The 17,139-nt window shown below is 52.6% G+C and overlaps 1 protein-coding gene across 4 annotated transcripts in view; it reads left to right on the top strand.

The window, feature by feature from the left end:
• COL5A2 (collagen type V alpha 2 chain) overlaps positions 1-5,461 on the top strand; it is a 153,144-nt gene extending 147,683 nt beyond the window's left edge. For all 4 annotated transcript variants that reach the window (XM_038585079.1, XM_038585077.1, XM_038585076.1 and 1 more), the window contains exons 52-54: positions 42-229; positions 2,534-2,773; positions 3,444-5,461. In XM_038585079.1, the coding sequence (XP_038441007.1) occupies positions 42-229; positions 2,534-2,773; positions 3,444-3,590 (575 nt within the window). In that variant the 3' untranslated portion in view covers positions 3,591-5,461. The remainder of the gene's footprint in view (positions 1-41; positions 230-2,533; positions 2,774-3,443) is intronic.
• Positions 5,462-17,139: the final 11,678 nt, after the last annotated feature.

Raw genomic sequence — 17,139 nt, 5'->3', positions numbered from 1 at the left:
AATTCTCTTTATTTAGCATGTATTTTTATTTTGGAAAATAGGTGAGTACTGGATTGATCCTAACCAGGGATCTGTTGAAGACGCGATCAAAGTTTACTGCAACATGGACACAGGAGAAACATGTATTTCAGCAAACCCATCCAGCATACCACGTAAAACCTGGTGGGCCAGCAAATCTTCCGACCATAAGCCTATTTGGTATGGTCTCGACATGAATAGAGGATCTCAGGTAATTCACAGTCCTTGCTAAAAACTGTATTCTTTGCTTTTCATTATTTATTGTACTTTATTATTTATTTAAGACCATGCTATCATTTTTGACCAGATTGATTATTGCATAAATAAATCTTACTACGAATTATATTAACAAATTTTGAATGATAATTTCCCCCTCGATGCAATGTGGAAAAGTAATCATTTTTACTCTTAGTCCCTTTAATGCATGTGACCCTGGCTGTGGAGTATACTCAAAGGGATCTTGCCACAGTTGAAAAAAATTGGATTATATGGGGCGGGTGGGGGAGGGAACCTCAGTGACTGGCGCCTGGATCTCTTGCTGACTTTGTGACCTCAGGAAGTTGCTTAAACTTCACGAGGCTCAGTTTTGCCATTTTAAAGTAAAAGTGATGGGGCGCCTGGGTGGCTCAGTTGGTAGAGCATCCAATTCTTGGTTCCGGCTCAGGTCACGACCTCAGGGCCCTGGGATGGAGCCCTGTGTGGGGCTCTGCGCTCAGCAGGGAGTCTGCTTGAGGATCTCTCTCCCTCTCTCTGCCCCTCCCTGCTCATGCATGCGGGTACATTTGCTCTCTCTCAAATAAATAAATAAATAAATTAAACCTTTTAATAAATTTAAAAAATAAAGTGAAAGTGATCATATTTATCTCACAGTCTCTGGATGAATATAAAGAGCTTAATATAGTATCTAGTTCCTGATAAGCTACAGATAGGTGTTAGATAAGTACCATAGTAGTATTTTTAATGATTCACTATGTAAGCTTTGTAGTATTATTTAAACTTAAAGCATTTTTATAATTACAGTTGCTCCTTGAACAACACAGGGGTTAGTGATAAAAATCAGTCAAAAGTCTGTGCAGTGAGAAATCTGGGTACGACGTTTGACTCCCCCAGAACTCAACTACTAACAGCCTGCTGTCGACAGAAAGCCTTAATCCATATTGTAAAGTTGGTTAACACATATTTTGAATGGTGTATGTATTACATACCATATTCTTACAATAAAGTAAACTAGAGAAAAGTAAATGCATTAAAAAAATCACAATGAGGAGAAAATACATTTATAGTATTGTACACTGAATATACTGAAAAATTCTGTGGATAAGTGGACTTACGCAGTTCAAACCCTTGTTCTTCGAGGGTCAACTGCATAGGGAGTCCTTAAACATTTTGAAGTCCAGTCTCCTTTAGGTTTCTTTCATGATCCTGCATTTAGATTCTCACCCAGCCTTGCCATTTCCTGTTGTCATATGAATATTTCATTCTGGGTCTCCTTATGACACCGTAACTGCAATTTTCCTCTCACTTCTGCTTCTGATCTTTCCTCCAAACTCATGTTCATAGCAAACATGTGAGACATTATGAGTATATATAGGATACACTAAAATCTACCATTACTTTAATGAGTAGGAGAATTTTAAATTTAGATATACCCAAGAGAAATGTAATTTAGTTAATACAATATGTAAAAGGCTCAAATAGGAGCACTGAAAGTAAAACTCAAAGAGAAGATGAGCAGAAAGGAGTCTGTAGGAAAACATTTTTGATTATCTGTTTTTGTTAGCTAACAGAAAGTTTGTATTTTATACTTCCTGTAAGTATGGATCAGTGGATTTTAAAAGCTGCTAAGTCAGGGGGATCCCCAGGTGGCTCAGCAGTTTAGTGCCTGCCTTCGGCCCAGGGCGTGATCCTGGAGTCCCAGGATCGAGTCCCATGTCGGGCTCCCTGCATGGAGCCTGCTTCTCCCTCTGCCTGTGTCTCTGCCTCTCTCTCTCTGTGTCTCATGAATAAATAAATAAAACTTAAAAATAAATAAATAAATAAATAAATAAATAAATAAATAAATAAATAAATAAATAAAATAAAAGATTTTAGGCCAGTAGTTGAGTCCCAGTTCTTATTATAATCAGCAATAAAAACAGTGAGTTACTTTTGATACACAATTGAGCCAGTGTTCAAGTATAACTTCTAAAAAGCAATATCTAAGATTGTTTAAACAAATAGAGAAGCAGATTTCAAAAATACTTACACTTTCTCTGATGAGTTATAAATATCATTGGTTTCATTACCATTTGGTTGGAGTAGTAAGGTTTTTACTTGTGAGTATTCATAGAAGTTTCAAAATATTTTATATATAGGCAGAGTATGTTGTTAAATGAAAGAATAAAAGTAATATTCCTTAAAACTGATGTCTGAAATCACACACACACACACACACACACACGCACACACGGGGACTGTGTGTGAGACCCTTCAGCCCTTCAGCGTTTCAGATAACAGAGACTCTTTGTTTCCCTAGTTTGTTTACGGAGACCATCAGTCACCTAATGCAGCCATTACTCAAATGACCTTCTTGCGCCTTTTATCAAAAGAAGCCTCCCAGAACATTACTTACATCTGCAAAAACAGTGTGGGATACATGGACGATCAAGCCAAGAACCTCAAGAAAGCTGTGGTTCTCAAAGGGTCAAATGACTTGGAAATCAAGGCGGAAGGAAATGTCAGATTCCGATATATTGTTCTTCATGACACTTGCTCTGTAAGTACTTTTGGCCTCTACTGATCTGATTGAAGAAGAAAATTTATTTTCAATAAAAATACCATCACGGTGGAAGTGGGGCAGTTTTACCCAGTATGTGATTATGCATGATAGCTTTGTTTACCCTTGTCCTGGAGGGTCAACTTGGATGTGTCTTAGTACGCGAAGCATGGTAGAGATTTTAACACAAAATAATTAGCAAAGGACTGGGTCCTTGAGAGTCGACCCGGCTCTTGTGCAAACTCCCTGTGGTTCTTCCACAAGTCACTGTATTTAATCTCAGCTTAAAATTCCTTGATTCTAAAACATATAATCGATCTGAGATACCCTTTATGTTTTTCAGATTTGTAGGTTTCCTCACTTGCATATGTAGATGCAAAAAGGGAAAATACTTAATGATGAATGATAGTTTCATTTGTGCAAAGCAAAAAAGTGCTCATGATTCGTGTTAGTGACCATCGGGGAAGCTGTAAAAGAACAAAAGGCATTTCTTTGAGCCCGTGCCTGCCAGCCATGCCAGTGCCACCTCGATGGTAGCAGTGCTCATAATTTTAAGTATTGCCCTAAAAGTCCTTGCTTTCACATTATAAAATTTGGCTTTGTAGTTTGTGTCTACCATCTTTGGAATAGTTTGTCTAGACTGTTAACCCATGGCACCATTTAATTCCAGAAACGAAATGGAAATGTGGGCAAGACCGTCTTCGAGTACAGAACGCAGAATGTGGCGCGCTTACCCATCGTAGATCTTGCCGCTGTGGATGTTGGCAGCACAGACCAAGAATTTGGCATTGAAATCGGGCCAGTTTGTTTTGTGTAGAGCAGGCCAAGATACATTGACCAAGAGCACCACCCCCGCCACCAGTGACCACCACCATTCACAAGAATTCTGACTATTTGAAGCTGATCCTGAGACTCTTGAAGTAAAGGCTAATCCCGCATCAGCACTGTATATATGGTCCTAAGTGCCTGGCCTCCTTATCCTTCAGAATATTTATTTTACTTACAGTCCTCGAGTCTTAATTGATTTAAACTATTTTTCAATACACCAGTTTAGGTTTAAGACAACCGATGATAATGACCACCTTTTTAAAAAGTAAACTGATTGAATAAATGAATCTCCGTTTTCTTCAATTTATTTCAATGTAATGACAAAGTTGCTTAGTATTTATGAGAAAATTCTTCTTCCTGGCAGGTAGCTTAAAGAGTGGGGTACGTAAAACCACGGTACGTGTTTATTTCACTTGGCTGTAGTTTGAGAACTAGAAAGTAGTGCCTTTTGTGACTTCTCATTTCCAGATTATCAATTAAAAGTGAAATCCAAAATATTTATCCTTGTGACTGAGACCTACACGCATGTCTTGATATTGTTTACCATAAAGACTCTTTAAAGAGAACTTTGAAAAAATGTCAGTTTCTCATGGTCTTAAATGGAATTTTTAAGTAGCATATATTCAATGGAATTTATGGAGAACAAAGTGACCTTAAATTTTTGTGAAGGGTGGCAACCTCAGACTTTTTTCTCATTCAAATCTAAAAGTACCTTTCCCTTTTGACTCAGTCTATCAACATATATAGAAGTTACATGATTAAACATTGAATACATTTGCACTTTTCTTGTTTAAGAAGACATTGAATGCAAAATAATTTACACATACAGTTTCATAAACATATGTCCAGGACCCAAAGTCGAGAGTCTTCCACATGTACAATCTCCTCATCCTGAAGCCTATAACGAAGAAAAAGATTTAGAAACTCAAGTTGTGGAGCTGACTCTAAGCAAATGTGATGATTGGAATTAGAACATTTGATCTTTGAACTCTCATAGGAAAAGTGACCCACCATTTCTTAGCATGAGCTACCTCATCTCTAGAAGCTGGGATGGACTTAATACTCTTGTTTATATTTTAGATACTAAAAGGTGCTATGCTTCTGTTTTTTATTCCAAGACTGGAGATAGGCAGGGCTAAAATGTATTATTATTTTTCCTCTAATGATGGTGCTAAAATTCCTTCTATAAAACTCTTCAAAAATAAAGATGGTTTCATCAATGCCACTTGTGAAAAAAATAATTGTTAGACTGCCCACTTCTGAAAGAAGGAGCGTTGTTCCAGTGCCTTTTCATTGTTCACCTGTCCTACCGTATCTGGAATGTTATGTGATACTTGCATGTTTCCTAGACCAGAACGTGTAGGTCCCCTTGTGTCTCAAGGTTTGTTGTTTTTTTTTTTTTTCCCTCCTCGATTGCATTTGTTGGCTCCATTTTTATTTTTTTCTTTAAAGATAAACAGCTGGGACCATCCCAAAGGGCAAGCCATGCACGCAACTTTAGTCATGTATCTCTCTGCAAAGCATCAAATTAAATGCACGCTTTTGTCATGTCAACGGTTTTCGTTTTGTGAGATTCCTTTGAACGTATTAGATCCGTTTTACTTACGATGGTGAAAAGTAGAGTGTTGTGTTCTTTTTTGCCATTTGTTTAAAGGACAAAATGACGAATACCTTCCATTGTGTATATAATGGCTTAGAAATGAAAATCAATTTTCAACATCACCCACGAAGGCAACACGACACTAATTATCATTGTCTTAAGCCCTTGAAAATCTCAGGGTAGTATTACTGATAAAAAGAGAAAAGCAACTGATTTTTCATTGTTGAATAAACTGATAATAAAATGTATGTTTCACAGTACATCACATATGAATTTAGCCTAAATGATTTGGGTTTTATTTTCAATAGTTATTTCACAACATTGTTTTCCCCCAGATTGGTTTTTTTTTTATTTGAGCTGTACGTCTTAATTTGAATATTTATGTACCTGAAGGCATCTGTGAGTTTTGTTTGTATTAAAACGTCCTTCAAGTCCAACCTGTGCAGGTTGTACAGTTCAGATAGATAAACCAGAAATAATAGGTGGTGATTCTCTTAAGTCAAAAACACTAACAATCTCTGGCTCTAGAAATACCAGCTCTTAGTTGGAGCTCAGGAATGAAAGGTTGACCCGGACCATCCCAGCCCTCAAATTATCTGAGTTCTACATCCCGAGGTCCCACAATGCCCGTGGACTTCTTTAACCGTCCAGCTGATCCCTCAAACTCTACGTGGCCAAAAGTGAAATAATCTACATCTGGGAGGGATTCTAGCATTCATTTATTACTAATTTATTAAAAATACAAATGAAGGGGCGCCTGGGTGGCTCAGTTGGTTAAGCCTCTGCCTTCGGCGTGGGTCATGACCTCAGGGTCCTGGAGTTGACCCCATGTCAGGCCCCCTGCTCAGCAGAGCCTGCTTCTCCTTCTCCTGTCCCTCCGCCTTGCTTGTGTTCTGTCTCTTACAAATAAAATCTTAAAAAAATAATACAAATGAAAATTCCTGGCATTAACAGAAATGAAGAAAAATAGCAAAAATATAACAAACAATGCTGAAAAGACAAAACATAAAATTTGGCAAATTATGGCCAAATTGAACGTAACTTATTCCAAATTGAAAAGAGCTTCAGAGCAATTGTACACAACATCCCTTCTCAAAAGTGTTATGTGTGGCTGAAGTCAAGTACAGAAAATTCTGGGGGAGAAAAAGAAAAATCATTGGAACTACAGAGAGTCCCTATCATGCTATGAATAACGAGATGTCAGGATCACTTTTTTCTTTGAAGTGATGAAGATTTCAGAAGAGCCTAAGAAGATTAATTATTTAAAAGCTAATTTGGGGGCTGAGTTCCAAACCCCGTAAGCCAAGGCCGTGATACCCTACGCCCACCAAAAGCCTCTGGAGCGCAAGGCTTGTCAATAGGCTTTTTTTTTCCCCCCCCAAAATGGGATGTTTACCCAGGAGCGGCGTTCCTTCCTCCTGTCAGTGCACGGTTTCATCCACACTTAAGTGTGGGTGCGCCCGGGGCTCAGCCGTCCTCTCCCCTTCACGCTCCCTCTGCCAGCTCGCACGCTCACCTGCCCACGTTCGGGTCACTGTGTCAGGAGCTCCGGAGTGCAGGGCAGCCCAAGGTCTCGGATTCGGGGATGCCCGCGTCACTGTCTAACTCGCCGTCTTCATCGGGCCCCAGGTGCTTGCGGCCCTACCTGCGAGCTGCCGTATGTTCCGTGGTCCCCGCCTGGCGCCGCAGTGTCACCCCCGTCCGTTCAGTGAGGCCGGACCTGGGGGGTCGTTCCTGACCCCTCTCTCCCTCCCCCTGCCGGATCCTGGCATTGCCAAGGATTTTCAATCTTGCCTTGTGACAATAAGGGAACCCTAATTTAAAACAGCTGGAGAGCCCTGAGGGGCTGCTGTGGCGGAACCCCACTGCTCCCAGGGGCGGAGAGCAGCACAGCACCCGCAGCAGGGGGGTCCCCGGCTGCCCCTTCGCCCTGTGCCGGCGGGTCTGTGGGCCGTCGCCTTCCTCTGCTCTTCCCCACCCGCACGTGCCTTCCCCACCAGCGCAGGGCCCAGCCGGTCCACACCTTTGGCCTGTGTGCCCTTTACCTGTTCTCACCTGTCCGCGGCGCAGCCACAGCTCACCCTGCACCCGTGGGGCAGGTGAGCTCCCTGCCAGGGCTCCGGGCTCCGGGCTCCGGGCGCCTCCTCCCCTGGAGCACAGCCCAGGGCTCCACGTAGTCCACCCCGATGTGACTGGGGCGCTCGTCCCGCGCCGAGGCTGTCGGGGGCAGGGGCGCTGCGGGAGGCTCCCCTGGGCTGCTGGGCTCGGGTTCGTTCAAAACAGATTCGCTCAGTAAAGGATGAACAGGTGCGAACCGCAGAGCTGGAGGAGTGCGGGGTGGGGAGGGGGGTGCACACCTGCCCCACAGCCTGGCGAAGCCATACACGCTGCCGCGCATTCACGGCGCTCTTTCCATTGGTGTCACCGGCCACGAGGCCGGCGTCTGGACCCCGAAGGCGGGACAGTTGTCCGGCTGCCGCTCAAGGACGTATTGACCATTCGGGAGACAAACGGAGCAACACAGCCACTGGCTTCAGTAACACCTGGAGATGAAGGGGTGCAGGAAGCTTCAGGGTGGGACCACAGGGGGGAGCTGGGGAGGCCCAGCCGGGAAGGAGGGAAGACTGGGGCTTGGGGACGAGGGGAGGCCTGGACCCCAGGAACAGGGGAGACCCAGGGTCAGGGAGGAGGAGAGGCCCAGGTCTGAAAAGGAGGGGAGGCCCGCTCTAGGGTGCTGGGGAGGCCCGGGCTCCAGTAGGAGGGGAGGCCTGGGCCAGGGGCGGAGGAGAGGCCCGGTCCCAGGGAGCTGGGGAGGCCCGGGGTCGGGGGAGGGGAGGCCAGGGGTCGGGGAGCAGGGTAGGCCCGGGCTCCAGGAGAGGGGAGGCCCGGCCCGAGGAGGAGGGGAGGCTCAGACATGGAGAGCTGGGGATGCCCGGGGTCAGGGAGTGTGGGAGGCCCGGTCCTGGGTGGAGGGGAGGCCCAGGCCCGGGGAAGAAGAGAGGCCCGGGCCCGGGGGGGATTGGGAGGCCCGGTTTGGCTGGAGGGGAGGCCTAGGCTTGGGGAGGTGGTGAGGCCAGGACCGGAGGAGGCAAGCCCAGGCCCAGGGAGTTGAGGAGGCCTGGGGTCGGGAGGAGGGGAGGCCTGGGCTCGGGGAGGTGATGAGGCCCAAGGACCAGAGAGGAGGGGAAGCCCGGGTCTGAGGAAGAGGGGAGGCCCGGGACCCAGGGAAGAAGAGAGGCCCTGGCCCCTGAAGGAGGGGAGGCCCCAGCTCAGGGAGTAGGGGAGGCCCGGGCCCAGGGAGGATGGAGGCCCGGGATGTGGGAGGAGGAGAAGCCCGGGCCACGGGAGCTGGGGAAGGCCTTGGGGTTGGGGAGGAGGGGAGGCCAGGGGTCAGGGAGGAGAAGAGGCCAGCGGTCCAGGAGCAGGGGAGGCCAGGGGTCGGGGAGCATCAGAAGCCCGGTCCGGGAAAGAGGGGAGACCAGGGTTCGGGAGCTGGGGAGGCCCGGGACCCGCGGGAGGAAAGGCCCAGGCTGGGGTGCTGGGGAGGCCTGGGCTTGGAGAGTAGGGGAGGCCTGGCTCAGGGAGGAGAGGCCCTGGCCCGTGAAGGAGAGGAGGCCCGGGTCCTTGGAGCTGGGGTGGCCTGGGCTTGGGGAAGAGAGGAGGCCTGGGCTCCGGGAGCTGTGGAGGCCTGGGCTCAGGAAAGAGGGGAAGCCCAGGTTGCCGGAGGAGGGGTGGCCCGGGCTGGGGTAGCTGGGGTGGCCCAGGGTCGGGGAGGAGTGGAGGCCATGGGTCGGGGCGGCAGGGTGGGGTGGGCTGGCATCAGGGAGCTGGGGTGGCCCGGGTTGGGGAGGAAGTGAGGCCCGGTCTATGGGAGGATGGGAGGCCTGGGACCCGGGAGGAGAGGCCCAGGCTCAGGGAGGAAGGGAGGCCCAGGCCCGCAGAGGAGGGGAGGCCGGGTCTCGGGAGCTGGGGAGGCCCATGTTCATGGAGGAGGGGAGGCCCGGGCCCAGGGAGCTGGTGTGACCTGGGTTTGGGGTGCAGGGAGGCCTGTGGTCATGGAGGAATGGAGGCCAGGGGTTGGGGAATATGGGAGGCCTGGTCCAGGGTGGAGGGGAGGCTAGGGCCAGGGAAGAAGAGAGGCCCGGGCCTGGGGGGATTGGGAGACCCAGTCTCGGGCTGGAGGGGAGGCCCTGGTTCAAGGAGGAGGGGAGGCCTGGTCCCGGGGAGCTGGGCAGGCCCGGGGTCGGGGAGGAGGGGAGGCCAGGGGTTGGGGAGAGGGAGATGCCCTGGCCCATGAAGGAGGGGAGGTCCGGGTCCTTGGAGCTGGGGAGGCCTGGGCTCAGGGAGGAGAGGAGGCCCGGCCCGTGGCTGGGAGGCCATGGGAGGACCAGAGGACCATGACCTGGGAGGAGGATAGGCCAGGGCCTCAGGAGCTGGGGAGGCTGGGCTCAGGAAGGAGGCGAGGCCCAGGCCCGGGCTTGGAGAGGAGAGGAGGTCTGGTCCCGGGGAGCTGGGGAGGCCCGGGCCCGGGGAGCTGGGGTGGCCTGGTGTCAGGGAGCTGGGCAGGCCCAGGTTTGGCGCGGAGGGAAGCCCTGGCCCGGGGAGGAGGGGAGGCACTGGACCACAGAGGAGGGGAGGCCGGGTCCCAGGGAGCTGTGGAGGCCTGGGTCGGGGCGGCGGGGGGGGCCCCGGCCTCAGGGAGCTGGGGTGGCCAGGGCCCGGGAAGGATGGGAGGCTTGGTCTTGGGAGGATGGGAGGCCCGGGACCCGGGAGGAGGAGAGGCCCGAGTCCTTGGAGCTGGGGAGGCCCAGGGTCGGGGCAGAGGGGTGCCCGGCCTGGGGAGGAGGGGAGACCCAGGACCCAGGAGGAGGGGAGGCCCAGGCTCGGGGAGGAGGGAGGCCTGGGGTCGGAGAGGAGGGGAGACCCGGCTTGGGGAAGAAGGGAGGCCCTGGCCTGTGAAGGAGGGGAGGCCCGGGTCCTTGGAGCTGGGGAGGCCCTGGCTCCAGGAATAGGGGAGGCTGGCCTGGGGAGGGGGGAGGCTGGGCCCCGGGGGGCTGTGGAGGCCTGGGGTTGGGGCAGAAGGGGGGCGTCCCCTGGTGTCAGGGAGCTGGGGTGGCCTGGGCTCGGGGAGGATGAGAGCCCTGGGACTGGGAAGGAGACGATGCCCGGTCCTGGGGAGGAGGGGAGGCCAGGTCCCAGGGAGCTGAGGAGGCCTGGCCCGTGGAGGAGGGGAGCCCCGGCCCGGGGAAGAGGGGAGGCCTGTTCTATGGGAGGACGGGAGGCCCGGGACCTGGGAGGAGAGGCCGGCCCGGGAGCTGGGGAGGAGGGGAGGCCTGGGCTCGGGGAGGTAGTGAGGCCCAGGACCGAAGAGGAGGGGAAGCCCGGGTCTGGGGAGCTGGGGAAGCCTGGTCTATGGGAGGACAGGAGGCCCGGGACCTGGGAGGAGAGGCCCGGGCCCTGGGAGCTGGGGAGGCTGGGCTCGGGGAGGAGGGGAGGCCTGGGCTCTGGGAGCGGGGGAGGCCAGCCCGGTGGAGCTGGGTAGGCCTGTTCCTGGCAAGCTGGGGAGGAGTGGTCTCGGGGAGGAGGGGAGGTCTGCTCCCGGGGAGGTGGGGAGGCCTGGGGTCCTGGAGGAGGGGAAGCCCATGCCTGGAGAGTAGGGGAGGCCCAGTTCCAGGGAGCCCTGGGATTGGGGAGGAGTGGCGTCCCGGGCTCTGGGAAGAGGGGAGGCCCGTGTTCGCGGAGGAGGGCAGGCCCAGGCCCGGGGAGCTGGTGTGGCCTGGGTTCGGGGTGCGGGGTGGTCCGTGGTCGTGGAGGAATGGAGGCCAGGGGAGCAGAGGAGGCCAGGGGTCGGCAAGTATGGGAGGCCTGGTCTGGCGTGGAGGGGAGGCCCAGGCCCAGGGGGATTGGGAGGCCCAGTCTCAGGCTGGAGGGGAGGCCCAGGCCGCGGGAGCTGCGGAGGCCCGGGGTCGGGGAGGACGGGCCTTGACTGGCCGGGGGAGCAGCACACATGCAGGCGTGGGGTCCCTAAGGACGCAGCTTGTTTGAGGGACTGCAGGGAGGCCTGCGAGAGGCCCGCCCGGGGCCAGGAGGCCTCTGGAGGCACAAGGAGGTGTCGTCAGGGGCTTGGAGGTCAGGGACGTGGAGATGGATTCCAGGCCAGCTGCTCGGAGGAGGCAATCCAGGGTTTCCGGTGGGAGCGTGGCCATGGCCTGGGGCACCCCGGTCATGCAAGGGGCTGGTTCGTGCTGTAGCAGAGGAGCGGGGAACCCCTGCAGGCCTGTGCGGGTGGGGCGGGGGGCTTGGCCTTTGAATTTGCCCACTTTTTTTTTTTTTAAGATTTATTCATTTATTTATTTATGAGAGAGACAAAGAGAGAGGCAGAGACAAGGCAGAGGGAGACACAGGCTCCACGCAGGGAGCCCGATGCGGGACTCGATCCCGGGACCCCGGGGTCACGCCCTGGGCTGAAGGCAGGCGCTAACCGCTGAACCACCCAGGGATCCCCAGAATTTTCCCAGTTTTATGGGGAGCTTAGGATTCACGCCATGATGATAAGGCTGGAGGGATAGTCGGGCCCACAGAGCTTGAGTTAATAGGTAAGGGGACAGGTTTTTTGGTTTGTTTTTGAATATTTTTTTTATTTATTCATGAGAGACAGAGAGAGAGACAGACAGAGCCACAGGCAGAGGGAGAAGCAGGCCCTTCGCAGGAGCCGGGTGCAGGGCTCGACCCCGGGACCCCAGGGTCACGGGCTGAGCTGCAGGCGGGCGCTCCCCCCCCCAGGACCCCAGGCGCCCTGCATGCCGCCGCCGTCCCCTCGTCCTTTGCCAGCCCCGTCGCTCTGACGGCCCAGTGAATCCTGAGACGCGCTATTTTCTCAATGTCATGGTGCCTCGTTCTCCTCGAATCGTCTCGAGCCCTTGGTTCTGGGCCTCGGCGCCCAATAGTTGCTCAACAACCTCACTGAACGGAAATGAATGAACTGAACGACTGTGATTATGACACGTGTCGTTCGAGCGTCGTGTGAGCAGCCCCGTGATTCCGGACATCGGTCCCCTGTGGCGACGCGGGGCTTCCCCCCCCCCCGGAGCCTCGCGGTGGTGCCCACGGGTGGGGCGCACGCCCCCCGCCGCGCTGCGGGGTTTCAGGGGATCGACGCCTTCGGACAATGTTTAAACAGATGAGAAGGGCAAAAAGGAGCAAAACTGTCACAGAGAAGAATCCGTTTGGAGCACGTCGGCCAGGGTGACATCGCCTTTGAGCGCGCACAGAACAGGGAGCGGCCACGAGCCGGCGAGCGGACCCATGTTCCTTCCCACTGTCTGCAGCTGCCAACCGTGTTGCCAGGACTGTGCGAATCTCCCCCTCGAGGCTCAGAAAATCAATTTTATTTAAAACAAGGAAGTAAAATAGTTTCTGTCACATGCCAATTTGGAGGTGGAGACGGTCGTACTGGGTCTCCAACACGTGAGGGGCCGTAAAGCGGTGCCCGGGCTTGGCACCGAGCGCCCGGGGAGGGTCACGCGGCGCCCCGGCTCGTCTACAGGGCCCCGGAGGCCCCGCGTCCCCTCACTGGGACTCACTTTTTAAAATCTGTGCCGAGAGGCCTCGGGACAGCCCAGCTCTGAGGCTGCGGACCCTAATGTGCTCCCACGGGACGCCGCAGTGGCCACAACCGGCTTTTCTCCGACGTGCCCTGTGGGGCGGGCGCTGCTCGGCTCTGCCCTCGATCCGCCTGCAGTTCGCCCCACGGCCTCGGACGCCGCCAGGCTCGCGCCCGGTCCCCTCGTCCCTTCTTCCTGCCCCGGGGACCTGCCCGGGGCCTCTGCTCCGCCGGGAGCGGGGCCGGGCCTGTATCTCCGAGGCGTCTCTCTGGCCCCGACGCCCCCTCGAGCTCCGGGCTCCGGGCTCCTGGGCCGCGGGTCGGCCAGTCGGGCTCGGTGGCTGCGGGCACCTGGCCGTGGCCTGAGGTCGTGACCCACTCGGGCGGCCTCCGCGTCCCCGCTGTCCCGTGTCCGGCCTGTGGGTGCCCGGCCGCAGCCTGGTCACCGGCTGGGCCACCCTGGCCCGAGGAGCAGCCACAGCCCCGTCCCCACGGCCCCTCCTCCCCCTGGGGCCGAGGCCACGACCGCACGATGGCCGCAGCCGTCGCCGAGTCAGAGCACCGGGACCCCCGTTCACTGTGGGGACACGTCCGGCCAGCCCCACGCTGCGCCCTCCCGGCGGCCCGGGCCGGCCTCCCCCCGCCGAGCTCTGCCCCGGCTCGTGCCTGTGGAGCGACCCCGGGGCCACTGCTTGCCTCATGAGAGACATTTGGGGCCTTCGGTGAGGACCCCAGGCCACGGACGCGTGGCCCTTGGGTCCCACAGGAGCAGGTGTGGGCTGGGGAGTCACCCTCAGGGAAGGTGCTGAGCGAAGGTGGGCCGCGAGGTCGGCCGAGGCCGGGAGGGGGAGGCCAGGAGGGGGAGGCCGGTGGCCACACGCGGCGCCGTCTCCCGCGGGCTGCCTGCTGTCGTGCCTCAAAGTCTTAGCCCTGAAACCAGATGGTTTGGGGTAAAATCGCGACCCCAGGTTTTAACCTCTAACTAGCAGGTGCCTTCGGGGATCTGCAACTTGGCTCACCTTTCCTCGTCTGCCTGGAGCTTTCCCTGGCGCCCTGCAGCGGACAGCGCCTCGTGGACGGAGGAGCACCGCGCTTCGAGGGCGAGTGTAAGGACAGAGCAGCCCGGGCCCGCGGGTCGAGGCCCGACGGCCACGCTGTTCCGGGGCCACTGGCGGCCCCGGCTCGGCCGCGCGGGCTCCGCGGGCTGCCCACGGTGCGCGGTCGGGCTGGCAGCTCACGTCCTGCGTGATGGCTCAACCGACCTCCCTTCCCACCTGCCCTGGAATTTTTTGTCATTATTGGTCGTTTTTATATGTATTTTTTTTTTTTTTTTTTTTACTGGAGTCGATTTGCCAACACGTGGCATAACGCTCAGCGCGGCTGTCGGCTGTGGGTCGGGCCACCCGGGGGGCCCAAACAGTGGAGCCTCCCGCCAGCCACCACCCAAGGCTCGGCGCTTCCCAGTTAGGGCCTTTTTTTTGTTTCCCAAACCGTTTCGGCCACGTCGTCACCACAGGCACCGTCGCGTGGGTTCCGGGGTCTGCGGGGCTCTTTGCCGCCGCCGCCACCATCCCCACTGGAACCACCAAGTCCACACCAGCGGGTTTCCTTCTCCTTCCACCCGCAGACGAGACTCCCTTCCGAGGAGGGTTTCAGCGACGCTGGCTGCGGCCCGCCGGGCGTCCCGTGCGACCGGAGCCCCCATCCTGACAAGGTCTCCCCGGACGGGCCTCCCCAACTTCTAGCTTCGGTTCTTTCATTCTGGCAGGACCTCGTGATCGTGCCTCGGATCCCTTTGTTCATTTAATTTGCGCTGCCTCTGAGACCAGGTTCAGTCAACCAACATGTCAACAATACAGCCTTTCTGGAATTTTCTGTTAACATCCACATGCCTGTGAGTTTGGTCTAATCTGAGTTGCACGGTTCCTCTTTGTCTAGTGCCTCAGAACCCACGTCTACACGTATTGCCTAGATTTTAGGAACTAGTATTTAATTAAACTTTTTCATTCTTTTTATGTGTAGGCGCCTCCTGAGGTTGACCTTCTAATTGTCACACAACGCATCCTGGGCGCTGACTCGGCGGTGGAAGTGAAGTAGGAGGAGAGTTGGGCTGAGGCACCTTGTGTTTCAAGAAAGGCAGAAACGTTAGCAGGCGGGAAGTAAACGGTCCGATTTTATTATTTATTTATTTATTTATTTATTTATTTATTTATTTATTTTATTATTTATTCATGATAGAGAGAGAGAGAGGCAGAGACACAGGCAGAGGGAGAAGCAGGCTCCATGCCAAGGGCCCAATGCGGGACTCGATCCCGGGTCTCCAGGATCACACCCTGGGCCAAAGGCAGGCGCCAAACCGCTGAGCCACCCGGGTATTCCCAAGGGTCTGATTTTAAATGCCTGGAATAATTTAACGTGAAAGAGGAATAGTTGAAGAGAATGCTCTCAAAAACCCCATGCAAATTCCCGGGGTCCAATTATTTCTCACTTATACATCAATCAAATACAGCATCTGCAACCCATGTAGATCTATATTGAAGTTTCCCCATCTGCAAAATTAAGATTTATATCTGCTCTTCAGTTACCTAAAACCTGTGCAAGAAGATGAGTTCTAAAGTATGTTTTTTTCGTGTTCATATATTTATGTTGGCACGGCCAGGGAAAGGCCACGGCTCTCCTTCCCCCCCCCCGCAAGCCAAGGTGGTAGGGATCTGACTCGTCCTTCTCTTCCTGCGCGTCAGCAATAAAGCCGTCACACCCACGTGCCGTCCTGCAACTTCTCATGAGACCTTAATATCCTGTCATGTAGCAGAGGTCACTCACCCTCCTCAGCCTTGGCTTCCCGGGCAAGTCACTGCAGGTGATCACGACATGAGTCCTGTCTCCAGGGGCTGCCAGGTCCTCATCTCTGCGTGCAAATTAGATCTCCCTATATTTGCCCTTAAAAGGTACAAATATTTGATCCCAGAATTTTTCTGTTTTCCTGAACTTCTCACTGCCATCCCTGCTGTTATCAATTGCTGTTTATTTATTTATTTATTTATTTTATTTTTTTGCTTGTCTAGTCACGGTTCTTTGTTACATCAACCTAAATTAACTTTGGCTATTTTACGTAGTAATTGACAGATTTTTGTCTGAAGTTCGGGGAAATTCCGAGAAAGCTATAGAACCCAGCCTCATAAAATAAACAGAAATGAAGAGAATGCTTGTATTCAGAGCCCTAGTCAACATCATACCCCAAAAACAGGCTGGCGAGGCCATCATAAGACTGGACACTAGATGTGTTCTTGGGCATAAGGTTGCAGACAGAATTAAAGTTGCTCATCAACTGACCCTGAGATGGACAGATTATTCTGATTCATCCAGTTACGCCCAAATGTGTTATAAACGTCCTTATAAATGAAGGAGGGAGGCAGGAAGGCCAATGTCAGAGCAATGCACTACGAGGAAGACTTGACCAAACGTTTCTGGCTTGGAAGATGCCTAAATTTAAAACTCCAGATAATTTAGCTTTGGTGCATAATGTAAATTGGCTTTCTGTCTGTGTCTCTCCATATTTCTGGAAAAGATACACAAGAAGTTTAACATTGGTCACCTCTAGCACAGAGGATAAGTGGACTAATTGTCCATTTTATTTTATTATTTTTTATTATTTTTTTTAGCGGACTAATAGTCTTGATGTGACATTTGACTGATGGATTTTTTTTTTATTTTTGAAAGGAGTGTCATATATAAGTAATTTAACGTGAAAGAGGAATAGTTGAAGAGAATGCTCTCAAAAACCCCATGCAAATTCCCGGGGTCCTATTATTTCTCACTTATACATCAATCAAATACAGAATTTGAAACCCATGTAGATCTATATTGAAGTTTACCCATCTGCAAAATTAAGATTTATATTTGCTCCTCGGTTATCTAAAACTTATATAAAATACTTATATAAAATACAATATAAAATACCATAAGCCATAGAGAGTAAGCAAGCTTCGAACTATGAAGTCAAACGTGCAAGACCATGTTCACAGTAACTAAAAGAAGAAAAATTTGATGGTGGAAAAGGGCCAAGAGAACAATGAACAGTGTGTAGCAGTGATAGAAAAGCCCCAACTTGCGATTATTCTTAATATTAATGTCTAGTCTGCCAGACCCTGCTTCCTTGCAATAAATTACCAGCATTGTCCTCCCTGATTACTCTCACTTTGGGGACAAGTGAATTTCCTATGTTGTAATTTCCAGCGATTGACTCAAAGAGAATGCTCTTAGTTTCCAATAGACCCCAAGAATTTCATTAAATACAATCTAAAAATCCTCAAGAGTCCCCACTGAGCATCAGAT

Source organism: Canis lupus, chromosome 36 (assembly GCF_011100685.1).
Source record: "Canis lupus familiaris isolate Mischka breed German Shepherd chromosome 36, alternate assembly UU_Cfam_GSD_1.0, whole genome shotgun sequence".
Classification (NCBI taxonomy): Eukaryota; Metazoa; Chordata; class Mammalia; order Carnivora; family Canidae; genus Canis; species Canis lupus.
Note: the sequence above shows the minus strand (reverse complement) of the source record. Positions and strands in the feature narration are given on the sequence as shown.